The sequence below is a fragment of the Nipponia nippon genome, unplaced genomic scaffold (assembly GCF_047370975.1).
Source record: "Nipponia nippon isolate SJK-2023a ecotype South Korea unplaced genomic scaffold, ASM4737097v1 scaffold_11, whole genome shotgun sequence".
Taxonomy (NCBI): Eukaryota; Metazoa; Chordata; class Aves; order Pelecaniformes; family Threskiornithidae; genus Nipponia; species Nipponia nippon.
In genome coordinates, this window is record NW_028262302.1 from 13367698 (window position 1) to 13393965 (window position 26268).

The following is a 26268-nucleotide window of genomic DNA, read 5'->3' on the forward strand; positions in this document are numbered from 1 at the left end:
CAATAAAAAAAAAAAACAAAACGCAAACCTAAGGAAAAGCAGATAAACATAAATGAGATGCCGATTTTAAGACGTGAAGCTTGCTTTGTTGACAAAGTAAAATTATCTTTGTATTAAGAAAAATGCAGCAAGTTTGCAATCAGTTTGCATTTTCGTCTGTGATAAGTTTTTGAGCAGTTCCTGAGCAATTAAAGAAGAGTTCTGTTTTCCTCTGCTTTATTGTTGGCATTTTAAAGGAAGTTAGCAGACTTCTGCATGAATTTTGTGAATACAGCCAGATTGGTTGCCAATTTGAAAAAGCAATTTTATGTGTGAATAGTATGTATTCCTTTCTACCTCCTGAATAAAATATTAGTTTTCAAAAATCATAGCACTATAGCATATTAGGTTTTGCAATGCTTCATTACTGCTTTTACTTTGGATTAACTATGAAATCAATTAATCCAGTGTTAACCAAAATGCCTTAGCTAAGTTAATAGAACACTTTTATTTCCCCCTGTCTCTGCTAGCTGAGAGGCGATACAAACACCAGAACCAAGAAAAGGGTAGAGCATGTGGACAGAAGAAAGGAGCAGGAATGGCCCTGTGGGTGACAGTAAGCTATCAGACCAGCCCATACTATCTCATCTACCTAAACACTTACCATTGATTCCCAGACAGTTGCAGACTTCCCTTTTCCATCACACAGAACACAAAGGCTGTCAAAATACACGGGTTTTCTTCAAATTTACGTTATTGCAGGTGTCTTACATTTCGCTGCTTCCAGGCACAACAAACAAGACTGCTCCAGCTGGTCTATGTAATTGAAAGCATCACTTTATTTACTAGTACAGACTACAAGAATCATCCTCAGTTTTCTTTTCTACATAGGTGTTCTGAACATCCAGAATCTATTGAATGAGCGATATATAAAAATGCAGGATGGCAGGCGAGAGCTAGCCAACAGCTCTGCATTTCTTATTTTTTATAGAATCCATTGCCCTGTGGGTCAAAGGAGCAAACTGAGAAGTGTTTCTCACAGGCAGGCAAAGATCAAAGCACTTTTATCTCTTTACAGCAGAAACAGCCACGTTTTTTCCTGTTCTCTCAATCCAGCATATTCAGTCAAATATCTTGACCGAAGGAAGGCAATGTCATGCTTCACAATGTAAAAATCAGTGCTGAGAAAGACTGTCATATATGGGGGGAAAGAATGAAGACCACCAACTTGGTAAAAACACCTGGAACGATACTTCAGAAATAACAAAAAATTCCAACTGAAGACCAAAATGTCATATAAAGATACACGTGTGTAGACACACACATGCACATACTCACAGACCTGCAGAGTTAGGAAATGGGTTTATGCTGGGTAACTGGCAAGAAAGCTTGCAATTCAGTGTCAGTGAATATTACACGCACACGGAGATAGCAAGGGGAGAAATTTACTCCTGAAAACATCTTCTCAGAAGCCTCTCATCTCTGAGTTCCATAACCTTCTTCCTCTTCTGTGGTAGCCCCCTCGTCTGGTCCTCTGAATCTGTGTGAGTTGAGAACTCATTTTTAAGTACAGGTTCTCTTAAACAAGGCATATTACTTTAAATTGAGGCCTAGACGTGCAATACAGCATGTATCTACATACATGCACATAATACATGCATATATTAAAAACGTAAAACACTTGTGCAACACTTCATCACAACCAATAAACATACATCATCATTCTATGAATATTTGCTGCCAAGAATTATTCTGTTCCTGGATGAGCGCTAGAGAACATGGCTGTGCAGGTATCATTACCTTGTTCAGAAAAGTAGCCATGGAAAAGGGCTGAGAAAATATGTACATCGGCAATACCAACTTGAAGCCTCAATCCATTCTGATGCAATACTGTATTTTTGTTACCCTCCCCAAAACTGTTTAATAAAGCATTTTAATAAGTTTTTTTGGTAGCAGTAAACAATACATATGCCAAACGCACCAACCCTTCTATTAAGAAACAATAAATACTTCAGTTGCTTTTTCCCTATATAAAAGTGTAGAAATTTCACTAAGCCAGAGGAACAGTAAGTCATATTACTTCCTTTGTACTCCTCTAAATCCTTTAGCAGAGTTACCTCTTAATTCCTAATATTTGTGTTTCTAAAAGTATTACAAAGAAATATTTTTACAGAATATTGTGTACTTTAAAGATTAGATTAACAACCACATTAGTTACTTAAATCTTTACTGATAAGAAATTTGATTTTTCAAACAAATCTCTCCACAATATTGCTGACTGCATTACATTTCTGACAGTAGAGAGATATCATTACTACACATTAAAGTTGCTTGACGCATAGCAGCACCGTGAAGGAAACTTCATCTGAGTATAAACATAATTTACAGTCTAACACCTCTTTACCAAGACAATATAAAGTATTCATAGTACTAATGAAGATTGGCTTGTACACTTCAGATCTGAAATAGCGGTACGAGTACGAAAAATTTGGCCCATGGCCTTTATATGACCTAGAGTGCCAGGCTGGGCAACAGACTGAGCTGAGACAACATCGTTCTGCCAAGAGCAACTAGACAACATCTGAACAAGAAGTGAACCTGCTCTTGAGCTGCCTAGTTTGCAACTCAGTTTTATCAATGTAAATGGAGATCAGCAGTTGTTTATGTAAAGCTGCTAATCTAAAAATTCAGACAGCTTAGTGTCAAAAACACCTCCTCAAGAGCTCTGTTACCTGGAGGCAGCAGAAAGTCAGAGGCGATAAACATTTCAGCTACCCCAGGTAACTGGTTCAAAGCAAATGCAAGGCAACACCTAAATGTACTTACCCCTGGGCAAGAAGTATTACTCTGTTTTTAAATTCTTATTTAATAACTACTGTTAGAGCACAAAGAGGACACAGGAATATTCATCTATAAAAGTTGTCTTTGATAGAAGTGATGTATTCTAATAATTTTCATCTCACAACAGTCTCTCAAAACCTGTGTGAAAAAAAACCTCTGACAATACAGCCATTATCTCTAGCATTTAGTATCTAGTGCAAGCATTCTTTTTTCTTGTTTCATCGGTTTGCCAAGCAACAGTTTAAATTTCCCAACAGGGAAACAACTGTACTGTGTTCCTAACTTTAGGAAGTTATTTCAGCTGGGTCACAATATTCCAAATCCACCTGGTATCCAGAAGTTTCTTACACTTAAATGAAATAAACTGAAAATTGCTTTTTTGTTTTCCTCACCCTGAAGACAACAAATTCCAAGAACTCCTCAAAGTGCAAACTTTAGAAACAACCTGTTCTCCAACCTCCCAATTTACCTCTATTGTCTGCATAATAAGTATTAATGGTGGATTGTTTGTTGTATTTACAGCAAGTTTATTGGGGAGAGGGCAAGTATGCTTTTACAAATGAGCCATGTTCACTATTGAGATTACTTCCAAAGAGAGCATCCAGAAAGCAAACCTGAATATATTACATTGACAATTATTTTTCAGTATTTTAACATTGGCCACTTAAAATTGGTTGTGTTATTAGCACATATACTGGTCTTTAAATATACTACTTCTACATAAACAGTGCAAATCTCAATATTCACATCAACCTGAAATTAATGCTGCAATTACTGTTGACATTCACATCAAGAAAGTAGTAAACTATTTCACATGAGCAATTCCAAAACCTCAGAATGCCATTATTAATATTAAAGAAACACAGAACAAACATGTTGGGCTTCGAAGCCTTGTTTTGATACACACAATCCCTGTAAACATGGATGTATTGTATTTGTCAATACTGATATCTGATATAATCCTATAAATAAAACCACTGATATAAACAATTCCCATAACCATTTTTGCATAGGGTTTGGATTAAGGTTACTTTAAGATAGAACAAGCTGTTAACAAATCCCCTAGTCAATTAGTCTTCCATCACACAAATTTAGGCATATGATTAACTTTACACAAGGAGTCTCTCTGACTTCAGTGGAAACTTACACATGTAAGCATTTGCAAAACTGGAGTCATCTTTAGCACTTAAGTTACCCCTAGTCGTTGAGAATACGAGCAATGAAAGAGCTCTCCATAAATTTATAAAATACGCTGATTTAAAAGTTTATGCTGATGTTTCTGTAAGTCACATTTATGATTCCAAACAGTTATGTACATACTATACTATCACAGTAGGAAATACTTCACTGTAGAACACCACAGTGAACAAGTTGTGAAGCACAGTGTTCAATATAATTTCCCTTTAGTATTCCCAGTGCATAAGTTGTTAACATCTACACTACACAAGGTGCCCAGGTCTAGTATTTGTTATATACAATGTAAAAGCAAGATAGAAAGAGCTTTGCAGTTTGAAGTAAGGAATGAAAACAGTGGGTAATATACAGGGATTCACTCCTGCAAAGTACAGAATTCTCCTTCACAATGACCACAACCACCAAATAAGGTGGATTTCAGGTCATTCAACCCAGTAAAACAGTGCTCAGCACCTTGTAGGAAGAGAGATCTGAGTGCACTTTATTATAGAACATCTCCTTTTGATGTTGTAAAGTGCAAAAAAGAAAACATATATTCTAGTATTTTACAGTCAATATTAAACTGCCATATTTGCACAATGCAAAATTCAAATAACTTGGTATACATTTTTTATGGACCCTATAATAACAAATGTTGAAACTGGAGTTTTGCATCTTTAAAAAAATCTTAGTATTTTAAAGTTATTGTGTAAATATAAAAAGAAAATATAAATTATAATTAATTCTTGAAATAGATATTTTAACATGTGACCATTTTCCAAAGCATTCAATAAGAAATTTCACTTTCTCTTATAGCATTACATTTTAGAATCTGTAAAACATTTTAAAAGTTAATAACTTCAAAAAGTAGAAATAAAAATTATTGTATCACAGTACTAAACACCTCGCCTTATCAGACATCTTTTACCCTAGATGTTTTTTAAAAAATTAAATAAATTAAAAAAAAAAAAATCTAAGACTTATACTCCCAGTTGTTTAGAACAAGATATATGGAGTTACTTTTTAAAAGAGTTCCATAAAACTTCATTTTGCTCTTAAAATTCAAATAAATGGGATAGAATGTAACCACAAATTTAAAAGGCCTTAAAGTACTGTACTGCATTTGGTGCATTGTACCAATGATTCCTTACATGCATGAAGAATCAAATTCTATGACATTCTTCACAGAGCTGGGTAAAAGCAGAAGATCCGAGTTCTATATGTTTTACAGAGCTTTCCTTTCTTTGAACAGTAGGAAAGAAACTGGGAGGAAGATTCTGACACTGAGAAACAGTCTTCCTCCAAGCTGTACCAAGAGCAGCATAGCTCCTTACCTTGAGCTTGACTGCACACTAGTAATTTAGCCCTAAGAGAATACAATGTTGGTTGTATAATAGTATTATACCATATCCAGTGATACCAAACTTAATGCTAAAAAGAAATGTATTGAAATACAAAGCTAAAAAGGTATGATTGAAATACATTTTTAAAGCGACAGACATATTCCTGTAGCCTGGAAGCCACACGGAGGAAGGGTAGGAGAAGACAATATCGGTACTACCAAGTTTATAACCACTTAAATCTTCAAGACAGGATATTCTCTGCCTTTCAGTCAGAGAACTGGAAGATGGTTTCTGGGTTATTGCTGTCTGTAGGGTTTGTTGGTTGCAGTGTCTTTGTAGGTGTAGTTTTACCATGAGAATGAGAGGAAGAAGAATGTGAACTTTCACTGGAGCTGCTACGTGTCTCTGTGCTTGTACTTGTTTTTTTCATTTTCCTTCTCTTTGCAAGAGGTGCCTTGTCAACATTCTGGAGACAAAATCCTTCCCTTTTGTACTTGTTAAAGGCCTGTTTAAAAACAAAAGGTAATTCTAAGCTTTTCAAGAGGTTTAAGACATGTTATGGCTCATAACTTATTATGAATGTTCTATGGTAAGTCATAAGATAAACTGCAATCCCTTGACAGATCCCTACTAATACTTATTGTAGCTGTAAGAATAACCTTACTAGCCTTTACATGTATTTAAGAGTCAATACATAACATTATTAATTGGCATCTTCCCCTTCTTGTTCTTTTTAATTTAGAAATATTTTTTATTAAGCCTTAAACCTACTTAAGACTACATTTTCAGAAACTACATGTAGTTAAATTACAGTTTTTCTTTCAGCCCAAATTATGTTGCATCATCGGGACCTCTCCATGTAACAATTTCTTTCTTTTTCTCTTCTTGATAAGAAGTGTCTACAAGTATTTCAGCATAAATCTGCTCAATTTCAGTTTATTCTCTGTAGAAGGAACCATGAGAATCAACACTATGTTTGTATAACACATCTGCAGTTCAAACATTTTTAGTAAATATACAATGGTAGGCGAGCAAGTCCATTAAAAAAAGTATCTGTGATATTAAAAACATGAACTAGATATGTTCCAGAAATTTTACCTCAATTTTGTAACCATAAGGACAAAAAGTCAAACAGTTACTTAAGTTAAATAGAAAGTTTCTTCTCTTTTTTTTATAAAAGTTTGAAGACCTTTTAATGGATTTCTCTAAGAAGCAGAATATTTATGACAGCTATTTCATGAACAGCTGTGTCTCAGTCCCCAAAACACCATTAGTATACATTTCTTCAAGAAATTTATTCTTGCCCCATCATTCATGTTTTCACTGTACTCAATCATAGATGATAGGTATGGAGGAAAAAATTGCAGCTATAAGCCATCCTTGAACTATAAGGAAAAATACATATTTTTAATTAAGAGAAAACATACAAAAATCTAGATTAATACATTACAAAATTTAGCACATGACATAAGATTTCTCAGAACTTACATGAAAAGTGGCTTTGACATATGTATGCACCGCAGCTCCAGAAGAGCCTAAGTTATCAGGAGTCATTAGAGGGTTGGATGACAGCTGGCTGCCATCCTGAAGCCATTCATTGTATCTCAGGCTGGACATTTTAATTCTTTTGTTTGGATCCACTGTTAGAAGTCCTAATAGAAATATATTACATTTTCTTAAATTGTGAGCTATTTATCTTTTTTTAATAGAAAATAGAATTATTTTTTAAGAAAATCTCATGCATTGCTTTGATAAGGAAGTAATGACAATATTTATCCTAGGTATGCCAATATTTATCCTAGATAAAGCTCACACGATGTGATACTATCATCCTCTCCAGAAGAATCATTAAATGCAAGAAATTGCTATTTAACTGTTTGATAACTCACATCTCTTTTCACACGAACTCAGAACTACCAAATGATTTCTTCACTTAAAACCTGTCTAGGATGAAGTTCAAGAGAGTAAGCCTCTGATTGTCTGCATGATCCACTGAAGTCTGAATCTGCAGATGCCTACATTTTTAGCAGAAAAATTCCTTACAAGCTTGCTTCTACAGAAATTCAGACTCCATCTTAGTAGAATTGAGATTGGTGTCTATCTCGTGCTGAAAACATAGTTAGATGCTCAAAACCTTAAGGGGAATCAAAGCATGGCAAATGTGAATGAAGCAGCTCAGACATACAGTAGTCTTGGTACACACATTCAAAAACAGCCCAAGAGAAAAATGACAGTAATGCATTCATTTTCTGCAAACGCCCATTTTCTGCAAAAGCTCTGCTTTTAAAACATTCATCTTATAACCTGGTGTTTTTACAAAAGCAAAAATAACATAAAAGAAAAACTCTGCTTTTAAATACATTTTAAAAGAGTGACTTCACTTCTTCTGAAACTGTTCGGTTACTCATAACCCCGCTAACCTTCTACCAGCATCTCGCTATATTAGAAAGCTCTCTGCTAGGTGTACAAGCAATTTGTAATGCCATTCTGATGTGTCCACCTCCACCCATAACTTGTATTCAGGGTCAGTACATAGCTCAAGCTGTGGATACTACTCTGTCATGTTAGGCACTCTGATGCTGACTACAGCATCCAGATATTGTATAGTTCTCTAAATTTTATCTTTTGAGATAAAAATATAAGGTACATGAAACGTTTGTGAATACGTACCTTGAATTAACTCTTTAGCCTCTGCAGAAACATTTTTCCAAGCTTCTCCTTCAAAGGAAAATTCTCCCTTTTTTATTTTCTTCATAATTTCCAATGCACTGGTACATGTTAAACTTTTGTCTTGAGACTGAAATGGTACCTGTCCTGATAGCATTGTATACTGTCATGAGAACAAAAGTAGTATTAACAAACACAGTATATTTACTGACAACCCTATTACTAAACATGGAGTACTGTTGTTTGCATCACCACTATACAATAAAACTTCGACTAACATAACTTCAAGGCTATAGAAAATTTAAAATATGCAAGACTTTCTCTGGAGTCCTTGTTAGAAAAAACATTCATATATTTCAGGAAACTATAAACAAAACACAATGGTATTTCTAATCAGTTTATATCTAGTGAAATTAATTTTCTGTAAATCAGAATGCAGGCTGATTCCTTCTCTGAATTGAAACTGTAGGAAGATTATATGAATGCCTGTAAAATATCTGAAGAAGAATATCTTTTTTTAAGAACCGGACTGTATCAAGTATTTTTTCCATTCCTAGAAATGTTGATTTTCATTTATTGCTTAGGAAAAAAAATCTCCACCCCTGGAAAACATCTGTCTTTGGAACCTATTACTTGTGCAGCATTATTTTCACCTCACTTGAATTCAGCATCTACCCAATTCAAGTCTGAAACTGTGTCAAGTCCTTTGCATTTTAACAAAAAGTAAATACATACAATAAAGTTACAATTAAAAAACTCTGTCACTCACCAAAATGACCCCCAAACTCCACAGATCACAAGATTCGTCATAACCATTGTGATTCAAGAGCTCTGGGGCAGCATAATGAAGAGTGAAGCATGGAGTCTTAAGAGGCTGATTATCAGGTGGTTTTAAACGAGCAAAGCCAAAATCAATTATTTTTATTTCTGAATTATCAGTTTCATCTGTAAACAATAAATTCTGAAAAGCAAAGACAAAATCAATACCAGCACTGTGTTAGAAAATTGGTTAGAACACTTAGTAGTTATTTTTTTCCTACATTTGTAACTACAGAAAATTTTCTATTATCTAGAGAAAAGGGAAACTGGGAGACATTGGGGAAAAAAATGGAAAAGAAGAAATAACGGTACTCTGGGATGTAAGAAAATGTGATGTGTTTAGCTGCCTCCTGTATATCTGCAAGTCAGGACAGTTCCGTCTGAGATTATTAATGAACATGGGTATTTAGGAGAGAACAGTGGGGAAAATAATTCAGGGAACACTGACAAGAAAAAAAGCAAAGATATCAACATAAATGGAGAATTGCCTTCTTCCTCAAACAAAAGTAAATTTTCTTAAGCTTCCACTTCCTTCTGGCATGTTGCGAATGACAGCTTTCTTGTGTGTGGAACTCCTGTTGCATGTCTTGTCTTGTGACCGAATAGTCTTTGGTCCTCAAGTGGGAACACACTGAAGCCATATTGCCATGAGCACAGGAATGCAAAAGAATAATTTGAAAGCAAAGGATGGTGGACTAGAAAGTGCACCAATAGCTCAGTAGTTGTACTGACTGCTGCCTGGCATGGATCTCAGTCAGTATAGATATGCTTTCTGGAAGGGACCTGGGACCACCAACAGCATTCAAGCACTGAAGGTCACATCACAGTCCAACCTTGAACCAATGGCCTACTCCTTACACGAAGGTAAAGAAACTTTGATACAGTAGTCCCTGAGAATTCCAGCTTTACAGACTGGAAGGTGGCATCTTGGACTTGAAGACAGACAAGTTGTTACCAGTTCAGAGGAAGATTTAAGAAAATCTGTTTTTCTCTCCCCTGAGTATTTTTATTTGTCAAGAAAGATACAAGAGGGAAGCTAAGTCTTAGGAGAACTGGCTAAGGCCAAGATGAATTATAAATGATTTCTATTCCCCCTTGAACTTCTGAGAGGAGCAAAATTTTGCTGTTGCCTTTGCTGCTTAATCTATGCAATGCTAGAAAAAGTCTCAATATTAGAAATCCTATAGCCCTGTGTAATTTTGTAATACAAAAGGTGAATGACTCAACACAAAGTAATTAATTTCAAACTCATTAAGAACGGGAAAAAATGATCATTAGACTGCAAGCAGATCAAGAAGGAGAACCTGAGAGCATTCATTATGGATAAAAGAGAATAGCTGGTACAAAGCACTATTTTTGCATTCCGTACTGCTGTTATAGCTTAACGCCCAATCAGAAAAGTCAGTTTTCCATATTAAAATGTTGTGCAAAATGGATCTGAAGGAAGCCTAATTTCAGCAAAAATATTAACACAATGAGGATAGGTCATTAATACATCTTTTTTCTATGGTGATGTTATATAGCCAACAAGTAAATAAAGAACTGCAGTAATATTGGTTTAAAAAGACCTTTCTTAAGACAAAAATGAAATTGGTTATGTACAGAAAGAAAAGTACAGTCCAAATGTCCTAAGTTGGGTTCAGACTACTTTGTTGATTAGGTAAATAAAGCGTGTTTCACAAAACCTCACACTTAAAGCTATATTCCACATATATTTTAAGGATACATAAACAACATTATCTCTGCCTTGGTATGTTTTTTCTAAAATCTTTAGAACCCAGTTTACAGATTAATGATCACTTCACAGAAACAGTCCGCAAATCCTCTACTGAGAGACTCCAAATGGTCACATACGCTACATAAATTCTTTACTTCTGTGAATTCTCTATTTTCTACCCGGTACTCTTCCTCTATTTTGCAGAGCAATGTATGCGTCTAATTGCTATTACTTAAACAGGAGAATCTTCCAGTCCATGCAATTAAAAAAACGCTTATCCTTAGTGACATGTAACCAGTCATATTTTTTAAATTAAATTTATCAGTATGGCATTAGATGTCAAAGTTGGGCATCAAACAAATCTGACTGGAATTGCTAGAAAAGCAACAGAATTTCCTATATATCTTTTTACAGAAAGGTGCACTAACCACATCTATATTGGGAAGCCTGCATATCCCATACTAAGTTCATGTCTGAACCTAAAATAGTAACTTTCAAAACAACAAGCAGGAAGGAGACAGGCTGGTTAAGTCCAACTTTGTGGAGGCAATGCATTCTGCAAGCTGTTTGCTAACCCTTCATTAGTTGGACTTCCCAGACTTCTGTTCTTGAACATCACGTAGAATTGAAGACTGCCTAATTTACCATGCAGCTGAAGCTCTGCTTCACAGAATTTGGCCTTTATGTTCAAGATGGTAATAAGACTAAAATGATGAGAATAGGAAGAGAGAAAGGATTTCTGGGTTTTGTCCTTTTAATAATGACTTGTTTCAAAAGCTGTTTCTTTCCTTGATGATGTCAGCAGAGAAACTTTTTCCAAGAGTCACATTTTCAACTGACACATTAGAATTTCACAATAGCCCCTCTTCATTTAATTGTTTATTTAGCACAGAGACTCTAGTACAGAGATGGTTCCAAATGTATATATTTTGGACTGATTTTCAAAAGCAGTTTAATACCAGCACCTAGCTGACTTCTTCACCTGTTGAACTGGAATTACTATAAAAGAAGCGAGTTTGTAATACACCAGAAGGTTATGTTACAAAAGGATGAAACATCAGTAGGAATGGTGGATCGTTTTAAACTCCAGATACAGAAGAAGTAGCTATTTCCTGAGGTACAATGACTGTAATCCCCAATACAATATAACTCCCTTACTGGATGAACTAACATCAATCTACACTATTCTTGGGCAAAAGAGAACTAACACATATCCAAGCCCATTGCTGGCAAAGAAAAAGGAGCAAATATTTGCTCCAGAAAGCAGAACAAAGCCAGTGGTTAACCTTATCAGAGTAAACCGAATTGTCTGGAAGGCAAGACGTTGCTGCACAATAAAAATACCAAAACAAGTAATTACTGAAAAATATATATTAAATAAATGTTTTTTTTGGGAAACTACTAAACTCACTGAACTCAAATCACACATCTTTATTAGTTCGCTGTGTTAGTTTGTGGTTCATTTTGTGCTTAACTGGGACAGAAGACAGTGCAAGGGTGTCGCAGCTACCTCCGAAAGAAGCCCTACTGAGGGAATTAAGATCAATCAAAAGGTGGAAATGTACAGGCAAAGTAGCCAAGCAACGTAGCTCTGCCTGGGAAGTGTTTCATACAATAAATATATACTTACTTGTAGTAAAAACTGTTTCCAAACAGACAAAGAATGTTTTTGAACAAGTTAAAGTGTAAATTGCTTAAAAAATTAAAAATGTTTCCTAACAGTTTCTTTTACCTATGAACAGAAAAATATCTACAGAATTTGCTAAGTAAAAGTGATAACATTTTATTAAAAATATAGAAGTAGAAAAAGCTGGAGGAACAGAAATATGTCACATTCCAGATATTTAATAACTTAATGTCTAAACATATATAAGCAAGTTACTATACCTCAGGTTTCAGATCTCTATGGACTACTCCTACATCGTGCATATGGCTCACCGCTGAAACAAGTCTGCGCATAATATGACTGGCTTCAGTCTCACTGAAATGTTTCTTTTTCTGAATACGTTCAAGCAATTCTCCTCCCTTCAGCAATTCCATTACTAGAAACGTGTGAAGCTGAATCAATAAAGAAAAATATGGGAAGTTAGAAATTTAACATCACAAACCAACATTCATTCAGGAGCTAGGTTCTGATAGGTTCTCAAAGTTTGAAGAAATAAAACTGCTGCTCATAGCAATTTGGAAGGCCAATAAGAAGTACCAAATTTTATCTCAGGTGACATTTTTCCCCATCAATCTCACTGAGACTGAAGAATGTTGATGTCTTCCCCATGCCCACCCATATTTATTTACAAAAATGCAATGCCACCATGTAAATGGATAAATTTGTAGAGAGATAAAATGCCTTTCTTTAGGCTAACAAATAAAGCTGGAAAAAGCTAGACTTTTGCTATTTAAGCTTGTTCAGATCTAGGAATACACTTCTATCAATATGCATAGGGAGTTACCCATTTAATGTTACCAAATCCTTTCTAAAGCACCCTGAAGTTTTACTGTGAAATCAAAGGTTATCTAGAACTTTTTCTGATTTCATCCCCTACAGAGTAGTAGCCAAAGCTATTTTTGTCATTAGAATCACAATAGACATCTTCCCAAATATTAAAGAGTATTTTTTAAATTAAAACTAAAGGTTGTTTAGATGGTTGTTCTTTTCAAGACAATTAAGAAGTAGTGACTTCCTTGATTATAAGACAACATTAGCACACAATCAACTGCAATTCAAATGTCTTGCCATTAAACAAACAGCAGACTTCTCAGGACAGGGAAGCGAAGTTAGCATTCTCAAAAGGCAATGGATGTAGCCACGTGATGGCTTTTAGCATTTCCCTCCCCTGAATGACAGTAACAAAAGTAAAGCAAAGAAAAAGCAAAGAAAAAAAGCAAAGAAAAAAAAGTTCTGGGAAGAGGTCAAAAAATGAAATTCAAAGAAATAGTCAGGAACAGAAGGTGCACAGTATTTAGATATGAAGGAACAGAAGCAGAGCTATGCAGACAGAAAGTGGTAACACTTTGTAGAACAAACAAGGTGTCTACTAGTCACGTTGCTAGTAGTGCTTGTAAGATACCCTCTCCTGCAAATTTTCTTTATGTCTTGGGAATAGCTGACAGGAAAGGCGGAAAGGATAAAGAGACTTTTCTCTCCTAGAAAACTTCTTTGGCTCACCAAAAGAGACTGCAACCCAATACTCTATGGTCGGATTACTAATGTAGAATTGGATCAGACTGATATTCGAGAAAGTTAAAAATTTGAACTTTTTTTTTTTTTAAGACAAACCGCAGAAATATCAAAACTAGAAAATTTTGATCAGTTCTGGTCTTCAGAATATTGTGCATGAGTAATCTGGAAGATAACACCTGTGAGCTAGCAGGAGCAATTAAGAGTACAATGGTTTGGATAGCTCAGAGTAGCCTATTCAGTTGCACAGCAATCTGAAGAACACTTTTTTTTAGATATTCCTGAGTATAGTCAGTTTACTCAAAGGAAAGTGAAAAAAGTGTCCTGTTCTACACACATGTACTCATACTGTACATAAATGCAAGAAAAAGGCTTCCTTATCATTAAAGATTACAATACAGATTTTTCATCCTCTCAGCTCATTTTAGAAGTGCTCCACATGAGCACTCTGCTGGTCCTTGTATAAACAGCATGATGGGGATAGACTGGGATATGTGGGGAGGCAACAGAGCCCATGCTCTGTTACAAAATCATAGACTAGAATCAGAGAGTAGTTTAGGTTGGGATGGACCTCTGCAGGACATCTCGTCCAAACCCCTAGCTCAAATCAAGGCCAGCCTCCAAGGAAGGTGAAATTATGGCTTATTACATGCTGTGGAGCTTGCGTTACACTAAGGAAAAAGACAACTAAGGTCTCTAAATAAACCCTAAACCACTCTCAATATATTTTCAAATAAAAGGCTCTACTTTCACATTTGGTAATTTAGCAAGCTGCTTGGTTATCTCCATTAAGTTAGTAATATGTAAGAAAAAAATGCTACATATGTAATCTTTATATGCAAGACTTCCAAATTATTTCACAAATATTATTTTAAGATACTTCATGACAACTCCAAGGGAAGGTAATTAGGTACCTCAGTATCATACATATGGAAACTGGGCCATGAATATATTGTATGATGATTAACAAAGTAGACCAAGGACAGAACCAGAAATAGAATCTGGGACTCTAATTCTTCCAAATACTTTTTTCATCTGCTGGAGTAACTGCAAGTTCCCCTGAATGCAGAACTTCTGCTTCATCTTCTATACTGACTAGGCAAAAGCCCTAGGAAAAAAGTTGCCTCCACAGTAACAGTACACTAACTCCTAAAAGTTCTTGGGAAAACACATGGCAATGTGTTTGGCAAGTGCTGATCATAGTTTCTTCAAAATACCTGGTCATGATAAACTTCATGCAACTTCACTACATTTGGGTGTCCTTCGCAGAGTTTCAGAGCTGTTATTTCCCTCTGGGTGTTGGCTTCCATTCTGAAAAAATTGAGCAGTCATTTTGCACCAATTTTACTGAGCAAATTGCACATTCAAAGTGTTACATGTTTTTGGTTTTTTTTAATGGCTTGTAATCTAGATTTTTTAATATTACAACTGCTTGAACACAATTAAAAGCATATTCAAAGTAAACTGAGCAAAACTCTCCACATAGCCCTGCAAGTTAGGACATTAAAAAACCCACAGCCAATTCAAACAATGTTTTTGATGCAACTGCAACTTTCTACAGCAAAAGCTGAAATGGTATTATAGAATAGTTTCTATCTAAAACAAACCTTTCCCTTAGTCCAGGGCAATTTGACTTCACCTCTGTTCCTACACGTATTTGTTAGTTCAGCTTTATCTTGAAGACTTAAATTACTGGCCCAATCCTTTTCCATTCTTACAGGAGATAAGTACTTCCAAAGCTGTATGAAAACTATGAGATCCTACTAGAAAAAAGAGTAACATCATCTATATATGAACTGTGTTATACAAATGAACCCCTAAACAGGCCATTGTAAAAATATGAAATGGAAGAGATAGGGAGAGACTAGCTCCAGAGCAAAAATCATTGCACAAATTCTCTTTCAAGTACTGAAATCTATAGCCAAAAAAAGTGAACATTGTGACTATTATAAAAACTATGTGAATGGGGACAGAGCAGAACATTTTGTTTTCCACTAAATACATATGTTTGTTTATTTTGGGCAAATAATGCCTGAAAATTTTTGCCAGAATTCTCTCCAAGAAAGGCTAATCCTGTACTGACTTAGAGAATGGCCTTATGGATAACACAGAATCTCTCTCACCACATGTGTTCTTAATTTTTGGTTGCGTTTTTTTCCCCCCTAATTAGGACCAGAACTGCAATGAGAATTTTGTGCAAGAGAATACTGTTTTTCCGCAGGCTTCATATAATCAACAAGTAAACTAAGCTGTTCCACCTGCATCTCTGCTGATGTTATTTAAACTGAAAGTGATTTCAGGTCCTTAAGAAATTAAAAAACTGACTCAGATAGCCTTTCCCCCCTAAACTTCTATCAGGAGAAGGTGGACCTAGGAAACAGATGAAAAAGGTTCAGTACCGTGAACATAAACCTTTGAAATTTGTGCGTGGACTTTTCTGGGTATTTCCCCTCTATAAATAGTTACTATCTCAGATTTTAAACAGACAATATCATGAAAAACAAATGGGAAGCTCTAAAATGGTAACTCAAGCAAGTTTACAGGACTCCACTGTTTCACTGGCCATCAGACACACAAAACCTCAAATTGTTGGATGGAGGCAGGTCCAGCACTCCTAACAAAGCAACACCACAGAGGAACTCTTCATCTGAGCTTTCACCTCACGTATCATGAAAAGGTTTGCCTGGGTGTAGGATTCACTTTTTTGGCACCTTTGATGGTAGGAGTGAAAGACTATCTGACTTTGAAGCAAAGAAGTTACTAGAAACCTATTATACTTCTCCTTTTAGCAAGAGTAACTAGTGTGGGGCTCAGAGCAATATTATTTACAGTTTAACAGTTTCTTATTTAGGGCTGGTTTGTGTCCAGCCATTTAGAGCGTGGGTTTACTGCTACCTCCAAACACTACACAAATATGCTCTGAGTCTGCTCACAGCTGCAATCCCAAAAAAATCTCTGTATACAGACCACTTCTTACCTTCATTTAGCCTGGTCCACCAAGATGAAGGAGAAAGAGCAAAAGAACCTGTGAGTAGTATCATTTAGGGACATAATTCCTAAAAGTTTAGTTCTATGGGAAAAGTCAATACTAGTTTGCTCACTGTTATCCAGAAACAAAAAATCCATTAGCTTAGGATGAGATGGGAGTACTGATCTGCAGCGCTGCATGCACCACAGAAAAAATTTTTGAATGTAGACACAAGGCAGAGATTTCCAGATTAAAACACCCAATGTAGGTGCCTACTGCATACTACTTGTCTAAAGTCTCATTATAATGAGTGAAATTCCAGTTAATGAATCTTACAGGGTGACCTAGTTCACCATAAAATACATACCTAGAGTAGGATTCAGTGGCCTAAGCACAGGAGAGCCTAGAAGACATCAGCCATGAAGACATCTACATAAAGGTAGTAGTCACAAGACTGATGGGAACTGGAGGACAGAGAGGACACCAACAGATGCTAAAATGGCACTACGTAGATGCCTATGTTTAAGTTACTGAATCCCACTGCTAGTGCCTGGTCATTCGAGCCTCTCTGTAGGCTCCACTAATACTTTTGAGTAGGCCTCCATTAATTGTAGCAAACCTCAGAAAACTGACTCAGACACCTATATTGAGGTGTCTTATTCTTGAACTTATCCTATCCAAAAAGCATGTGATGAAACACTTAAGTCTAGAAGTAACTAGAAGTCCACCAGAGTCTGGAAAAACAGAGGTACAGCCAAATGTCTTGGAGAAGAGATCACTGTGAACTATCATTCTGATAGCAGAACATTTACACTTTCCCTTTCCTGCCAACATTCTACAACACACTAAGGACATATTTACTAATGAACACTGCAAAATGAAGCTAAAAATCCATCCACCCCTCAAAGAATCCCTTATCTTCATTTTTCTCTGGGCAGAAACTATCAGAGGTTATCTGTTCTAGAAGAGAACCAGATGGTCCCCATGTACAAAGCAAGTCAGCTGCCTCCATTGTGCTGTTCTCTTCAGAACATCCAGGAAACAAGATGCAACTTACAACTCCATAGTCTAACTGCATTTCACACACACACTTAATTAGATCTGAGGCAACCCACACTACAGATTCTTCTTAAAGCAATGTCATAGGCAACCAATTGGGCTGCTTAGGAAAAGGAGCTAGCATATACCTACATTCAGTTCACTTAGGTCTAAAGACAGGAGGGCCTTATACCTTACTCTGGTTAGGAGCAAAATTAGGGGAAATTAGGGTAGAATACAACTAGGAACCAGAAACGTACTCCTTAGGTTTCTTCTTGTGTCCTCCCCAACAAGAATAACATTTTGTTTCAAAAGACTCTCAGAATCTTTCAAAGGTCATAAGGTTACTATAAGTTTCTGTAGATTCTTCAAATAGGAAATTATTTTAAAGTTATTTTTCCACTTCCAAAAATGTAGCGAACGTTATTCTAATCCATGGGTGACAGTAAGCAAAGAAAATATTTTTATTGTCTTATAGAATATTTATACCTTTTGCTAATTATTTTTACTGCATACTCTTGGCTAGTTTTCTTGTGTAAGCACTTTCGACAAATGGAAAAACTTCCTTCTCCCAATGGTTTCTCTTTCAGATCCAGTTCATAATGATGATAAAATGGAGAGTCCTGTTAGGAAACTGTCTGTATTTAGTTCTGCAGAATACTTTTAGTATACACAGTCAAAGACAAAGAGTAAAGTTTTGTGAGAATTTTTCATCTACATTTAAAATTGTAAAAGAGCTCTCTTTTTGATAAAATATAATCTTAACTTCTATTTAATAATATGCATAAACTTTATTCTAACAATCAAAGAGTAAATCTTATGTTACATTAAACAAACGTAATCACTAAATAAATCATTACTACTACAATAGCTTAAGATACAAAATATTCAGACAAACAGGATCAAAGATGGCTGTACATACATTTATCCACAAAACTATGTGCTCATTTGAAGACATCACAAAAGCATGTGTTCTTATAAGGCTTCACACAACTATACATACTTTTGGGCAAATACATCATAGAAGGAATTCTGATATAATTAAAGTAGCTTCAAGAATATCTACAACGGTTGGCTGAATAAGAACTATCAGGACTCAAACTACTATCACTACTATACTTCAGTCTTCTGTAAAACTAGACAATCATCTCATTTTTCAGATTAAACTTCAACCACTTCTTAACAGTACCACATGCAAATTATACACTTGGATCATCTGAGGAGCCATTACAGAGAACAGATAAGTGAATAATGACTATTTTGTAATCTGTAGCCTAGCTTGGGATTGCTGCTTTGAAAGTTATATTCAAATTAATTCAGCTCTTTATATTATTATTACCTTCATCATAGCACTTCTGGCAATAGTTGTAGTTCCAGGCCGCTCATCCCCCATATAAAACTGAAGAGGATCTACTATAGCTGCATTGCGTTTAAACAAAATAGAAGGTGCAACGAAAGAATATCCCTATGAAATTAAGACAGCAGAAAAGGGCATGGCTTGAAATTGTTGCACACACTATCATACTGCATACAAAACATTAGACATTTCAGAAGAATTTTTCCAAAGAAATCAAAATTTTCATAACCTAATAACAGAAACCGTAACTGTCTCATTGATGGGTAGATCTTACTCTGTTCAACGTGAACAGGTAACTTCCTGGAATTAGTTATATGATTCTCCACAGTTATAGATAAAACAATAATAATACAAAAATTCTGGTACATAATGCTAAAAATCTGGCTCAGCTTCAATTGTTTTGCAATAGTGATAAAGGCTCATACCTCAAACTAGCTAGCTTCCCAGAACACCTTTAAGTTAAGACGTGAAATAGTTTTTATGTTGTGATGTAAGCATCAAACCTTTTTAAATGGCAAAACAAAATAAGCTTCGTATTAATGATGTATTCAGTTTGGACATCGTAACAAGACCAGCTGTGACTACCACTGCAGGATGAATCAGATCATATTATGACATGCATCAATTGCTCGCTACGCTCACTACAAATCTAACAACTTCCAAAATATGATGCTATGTTCCTGTACACTAAGCACTAAGCTGCTCAAAAACAGCCAATAAAAAACAATAAAGCACAAGGAGAGGGAGGAGAGAAAGCAATCTGAACTGCTGTTCACTTCTGCAGCTTTGGTACCAAGTTCAATGCTGTACATGGGCCGTTTCTGCCCATTTGACATCCAGACTGTGCAGTCCAAGAAAGGATCGTTCTTTAATAGCATGGAGGAGATGGTAAGGAAAGCTTTCTTACTGATCTGTATATAGTAGTCTAGTAATTAGGGTGCTCCTAAAGGACATGGAAGATCTACTTTCAACTCTGCAGTTAGCTCCCACTTCCCAAAGGAATACCTCAACTAGAGTATAGTGTGGGCATGGGCAAACGACACTGCTGTTGTCAAAGCTGGTAGCCCAGGCTGATGGAGTCAAGATGACAAGACTCATAGGGTATGAAGAATCAGCAAAGGACAGACTGACTTTAGTCTAGCAGGTAGGACATTCAGCTGGGAATGGAGAGACATGGAATTTTATGTTTGCAGTAGGACTGTTTCCATCTTTCTCATTTTGCAATTGCTGAACAAACTAGCTATATGCATGGAATCAATAAATGATTTTTTTTTTAATTAATGTGAATTCTTAAAATACCTGAAATATTCTTTCTGAAGTCTGAGGAGTTGCTGCAGGAGAATATGTCGGATCCATTTCTGTAAACTCTTCTGCAAAATTACTGACATCCAGCTCATCTCTGATTACTGGTTTAAATGGAGCTGGTATTTTTTTGGCAGCTAAATCATCCCAATTCATATTCTAAACCAAAAACAGGAAAATAAGTTTGAATCAAATGAAAATTTAACAGAAACAGATATTGGAAAGAGAGACTTGCCCAGAAACAAAGTCCTAACTCTATTTGCTATTTTCCACAGGCAGATGAAAAGCATTCAAATTATGTCCTACTAATTTGCTTAGGTAAAGGCAAGAAGTATCACACTTATTTGTAAGCAGACAGAATCCAGTTAAGGAAAAAAAATATCAACACAAAGAAATTTAACAGTGGAGAGAAGCCAATTAGCATGACAGCCCTTTCTTCCTCTATTTCAGAGGAAAAACATTCATATTTTTGTAAGCCATAGCATATGTATGCAGTATCTTCAACTTTTCATTGCTGATTTCTATGCTTAATTACTAATCTCAGCTTCCAGAGTCCTGAGAGCATAATGCCTCTGGATTCTTACTTAAATACATGAATGCATGGCTAGAATTAGGAAGCACAGATACGATAATGGTTGGACTCGATGATCTTAAGGGTCTTTTCCAACCTTAACGATTCTATGATAGTTATGAGAAAATGGTCCTATTACTGTAAAGGAGAGGAAGTGAAATGAAGTCAAGATTACAAAGTGTTGTATGAGGAAAAATTTTTTCTTCCAAAACAAACAGTGAATAAAGGAAATTTAACTCTACTATGCCAGACTCTCTTATAAGAGGAAGGAAATATAGAGGCGATGAGAAGAAATTCAGAAGTTAAAAAGCCAAGACATTGCCCATGCTGAATGTTTTGATAATTACATTGAAAATATTTATTTGAAAGGTTTAATTTATACTACCAACTTTAAATACTCCAAAATTTATACTAATTAAAAATAAATTTAACGTCAGCAGCACCAGAAATACATACTTAGTTTTTTTGAAAGAAAGCACACAAACAATTTTAACCACAATGGATGGAACAGTACAGATGATGTACGCAAATCCAATCTTCATCATTGTTTGAAACCAAATGTTAATACACTGAAATCTGAACAGAATTAAAATCTACTAAACAAGACTAGAGATTTAATTACACAAAGGAAAATACAGAAGATGTGTTTATCACTAATGATGAATTTTATCAATACTCAGATTTTACTAATAATGTTGGCGGCAAACTTTCTTTCAAAAACAAATAACACACAACATATAATTCAAATGTTTTCCATTAAACCTTCTGGTTTAAGTAGCGTGCCTTTTGGCTACTTTAAGTAACTGTTAGAAACAGACAGAATATATTAAAAAAAAAAAAAATCCATCAGGCCCTTCTTGTAGTATGCACAAAATCCATCTCCATAAGCACACAGATATTCTTACTAACTTCATCGCAATTGTTCATGCTATTAACACGCCTCTAAGCTATCCTGTTAACAAAACAACATAATTTCTTTAGACTTGGATTTCAAAGGCACTAACGTAGAGCAAGTGGTATCTGGGGAGTTCTGCTGTTTGCTTTACCTGGAAAAAGGGATGCTGTTTGATTTCATCAGCATCAGTGGGACCACAACCTAGCCTCTTCTTGGGGTCTTTCATCAAAAGACGCTGAATTATATCCTTAGACAGTGCACTCATTTCTTGTGGATAAGGTGGCTCACTTTTTAATATTCTCCTGTAAAACAAACAAAAATTATTTGGAAATTACTTAATATACTGAGTGTTAAATCAAAGAGTTACCATACTAATGGTAGCGTTTAATATTTCACTTGAATTTCTATTGTACCCAAAGACAGGAGGATGACAAACGTGAAACCGCTTTCCTTTTTTTTTTTTTAAATAAAGAAATGTTTGAGGAAATGCAGACATGAAACACAACATCTGTAGAAGGTAAATTATGTAACTTAATCCCCAAAAGAAAAACAATCCTCATTTCATACATACTGAGCTTACTATTCAAAGGACATCTCATAGCTACAACAGATAGCTCCATCAACGTGATGATACAACATCAACTTGATGCCTAGCAGCAGTCAAAAAACCAAAAACAATTCCAATGTTAAAAATTATTAGAAAATACAGAGAAAAAAACCACACTTGGGCCATTTGAGGTTTGCCTGCACCTTTTATACTGTGTGCAGTGCTCATGCCCTACTCTCAAAAAGAGACACTATAACTGGAAAAGTTTTAGAGAAGAGTAACAAGATTAATCAGAAACACAGAATGTGTTTCATATGAAGATCTACAAAAAAGGCTAGGACTATCCAGCTTAGTGAAAAGGGGACTTAAAGGGACTGGGCATAGCGTTCCCCTCAAAACAACGAACGCTAAAGAGAAAGTGGATAGGGACCTAACTGTCTCTTTCAATACAAGAACTAGGAGCTATCAAATAAAGCTAGTGGAAGTTCGAAATCTTAGAAGCCTAAGCAGAATCACATTTCAATATCTATCTTTTATATGTGTAGCTCCCACAGTTTTATATAAAGAGGAAGGCAAGTTTTCCTTCAGTTACTCCAAATGTAGACATTGAAGCTAAAGACTCTGAAGGAAAACTGAGAATGCACACAGACAACACATACCAAACAGGTTTAAAAAGATACACACACAAAACTCTTTAGCGTACAGAATCACAGAATGGTTGAGGTTGAAAGGAACCTCTGGAGGTCATTTGGTCCAGCCCAGTACTCCAGGTGTGGTTTCACCATGGCTGAGTAGAGAGGAAGGATCACCTCCCTCAACCTGCTGATACTTTGTCTAATGCAGCCCAGAATACCATTTGCTGCCTTTGCCATGAGGGCACATTGCTGGCTCATGTTCAACTTGGTGTCAATATATCTGTATGCATACTCTCACTGTGGTGACTTCAGGAAGCACAACACATAGAAGAAGGACTTAGAGTGCCTCCACTAAACACAGACTGAAAGATTTTGAAGCTATGAGAGACTGTGAGGCTGAAATTATATGAGGTTGTGGCAGCACTAAAATCTCAATCTTTACATGTCTCTGATAGAGCTTAAGTTGATCACTGCAGGACATTACTAAATTTTGTTTAAAGTTACTGCATAACATATCCTTAGAGTCAGCTATCCCATGGGAAATTTTTTATCTTGAAATACGCTAACTTCTTGGATTACTCCAAAAATAGATGCAAACAGATTGTTTCCTAAATAATCTTGTCCTGCCAGCATGGAAGGACAAAAACAAGTTCAATATGCACATATCCCAGGGGTTGTTTCTACTGATGTAGTATCCAATTTCAAGCAAACAATAAGACAACACAAGCTAACCTCTTGGTTTAAGTAACACTGAAATGAGTTAGGAAAATACAGTCTGAGTTTTAAGATGGGTTGTATCTTTAAATGATGTAAGGATAATCTGCCAGTAAGGGTCTAAATCACAGCCACTCTGCTAGCAGAAGTAAACAGCAACCATAAGCCTTGCCTTCAACTTCTGGACACACCTCACTTTGCAGAAAAGAAGAAGAAAGCACAATATTGCCAAATGATGTCTTAATTAGGGATATTAATACCAAATTTAAACATCCCTAAACAAGAGGATTCTTACACTGCAGGACTGGTGGAGAAGTAAAGATTCAGCCTCTTCAAAAATCATCCAGTTTCAGAAAGGGGAAGCAGGTAAGGAAGTAAGAAAACCTTCCTGTTGTAAGACAGAAGACAGGACATCTTGACAGCAAAATTACTTGATTTACAGGAGGGCCAACAAAATCTACAATGTCTTCTTAGCTTGAAAATCACTTCAGTTAGAGGAGTTCAAGGAAATGTATTTATCAGCCTTTCTGAAGAGAGAATCAGAAAGGTATATAACAAAGATCCTGGAAAAGACAACTTCTCTTTGGGCTCTCAGAAGGGGAAAAAAACCCCTAAGTCAGGTTTGTTGTTTTTTTAAATTGATTTCTAAAGCAATGGGATTGAGACTCTGGGATGTCCTTAGAATCCAAAAGAGAAATTCTAGAGCATTTTCCTGTCTGAAAAATGTCAGAGATTACAGATGGCCAAGTCAAATAAAAATCTGAAAAAGTCTCTGAAAATAGATGCTGGGATGATTGGTAACATGGGTAACAAAGAGAACACATGAGTAAAATTTCTCTGTGCAGCCTCAGAATATCAGTCTCTGTAGTAGTGATGCTGATAACTGCTAGCAATAAGATTCTTGCCCACATCTCAGGCTTCTGACGCAAATACAAACATTCACATAAGAAAAAGAGAGTGAAACAAACATAGGCAGTGGAAACTCTTTTATAGAACCCTGCACTACAAAGTTACCAGAAAATTCTTAGCCAAAAGAAGTACTTCCACAGTAACAACACTAGTAAGTCTCATCCTCCTGACTGATAATTTCCAGTGACATACTGCATGTCTTCGGTCAGCCTGAGAACTGCGATCGGTTGTGCCATTGATGTGGTAACTGAGCAGAGAGTCCCAGCTGAAGCTAAGACAGGTTTATAAAGTAACTTTTCATATTACTTGACATTCTGCTCTTTGGGTAGAAACCACTCCTTAAATTCTTGGGGGAAGGAATCCCCTATAAAGATTATATCTGTCAAAACAATTAGGATACATATTTTGCCAATAATAGTTTGATATAACACTGTATTTTACCTAATGGAAAATTTCTGTGGCAACAGCATCAGTAATTCCTGCCTTTTGCTAAGATTACTGTTTTAAATTATTTCTTTTTATAGGCAGAATTAACAATGAAGTGGTATTTAGCTTTGTGGAAAAGCAAGGTATGATTATATTGAGGGATATCATCCATCTGTTGACCCTCCTAGAACCCACTGCAGAGAAAGCAGCATTTTGCCATGCTGTACAAGCAGACTCCATGTAAGTTGCATTTACACACGCCAGTGGCATTCGCTCAGAAATACTTTTGAGGTTGACCGACACTATAAAATATTCATGATGCTCTGGACTGGTTCACAGAACCACACTACAGAAGTAGTGAAGCTAATTTCTTTAGAAGTTCCAGGAACTACTTAAAATTGTCATGGAACTGAAGTACGTGAAGCTGTATACACACTAATTAGGATGGAAAGCAAGCTGCCAGAAAAGAAAGACCATATGGGATCAACATGTGAGAAAATATAAATTGGTGAAGACTAATCAAGTAGCTTGATCAAGTAAAGAGAGTCTGGCTTCTCTAGTACAACACTAGTGAAGTGTTGTACTGAAGGGTAAGTCACTCAAGGCTGTAACAGCAGCCCATGAAGTGTTCAGAGGAAGGAAGCTGCGTGTGTCTGTGCTTCTGAAAAGAAGGTATGGCCTTTATCATCTACCTTCCTTTCCTTTTCTGAATCACCTCCATCCTTTTGTACATTTCATGTTTATGTGGTCCAATAACAGCGACAGAAGTAAGCAGGAAGAATAAAGTATCCCAAGTGGCAACTGCGGTCAAAGCTGCTGAAGGACTACTCTGCTGGTTTTTCTGCTTCTCTTAGCCTAGTACAATGCCTCTGAGCGGGGATCAGGTGAGATTACCCCTGCTGATGAAAGCACTCTGGCTGTACTGAAAACGCTATGAGAGAAACCTTGCATAAGTGAAGGAGGTTATCACTCTGAAGTCCTGGATTATTGCCATCTTATTCTTCTCTATGGCAGACTATGCAGAGCTAGAAGCTAAGCCCATTCGTATTGTTTTGCAGGAACTTAAGCTCTGATCAGTTTCTCCCATAAATACTACAGACCAAGAGCATACATGATAATGCGAAGGACATGCTAATGAATGATATGGAGGAGAAGGAGATGCTTAATCTTCAGTGAGTGAAGGATACAG

At 36.0% G+C, this 26268-nt stretch overlaps 1 protein-coding gene across 2 annotated transcripts in view; it reads right to left on the reverse strand.

Annotated features, from left to right (window-relative positions):
- Positions 1 to 794: 794 nt before the first annotated feature.
- Positions 795 to 26268, reverse strand: part of RPS6KA5 (ribosomal protein S6 kinase A5) — an 83289-nt gene continuing 57815 nt past the window's right edge. For both annotated transcript variants that reach the window (XM_087747507.1, XM_087747508.1), the window contains 10 exons: positions 22000 to 22150; positions 20380 to 20541; positions 19063 to 19188; positions 18213 to 18346; positions 14935 to 15028; positions 12427 to 12597; positions 8773 to 8964; positions 8007 to 8166; positions 6825 to 6988; positions 795 to 5841 (listed from right to left, as the gene is read on the reverse strand). In XM_087747507.1, the coding sequence (XP_087603633.1) occupies positions 5602 to 5841; positions 6825 to 6988; positions 8007 to 8166; positions 8773 to 8964; positions 12427 to 12597; positions 14935 to 15028; positions 18213 to 18346; positions 19063 to 19188; positions 20380 to 20541; positions 22000 to 22150 (1594 nt within the window). In that variant the 3' untranslated portion in view covers positions 795 to 5601. The remainder of the gene's footprint in view (positions 5842 to 6824; positions 6989 to 8006; positions 8167 to 8772; positions 8965 to 12426; positions 12598 to 14934; positions 15029 to 18212; positions 18347 to 19062; positions 19189 to 20379; positions 20542 to 21999; positions 22151 to 26268) is intronic.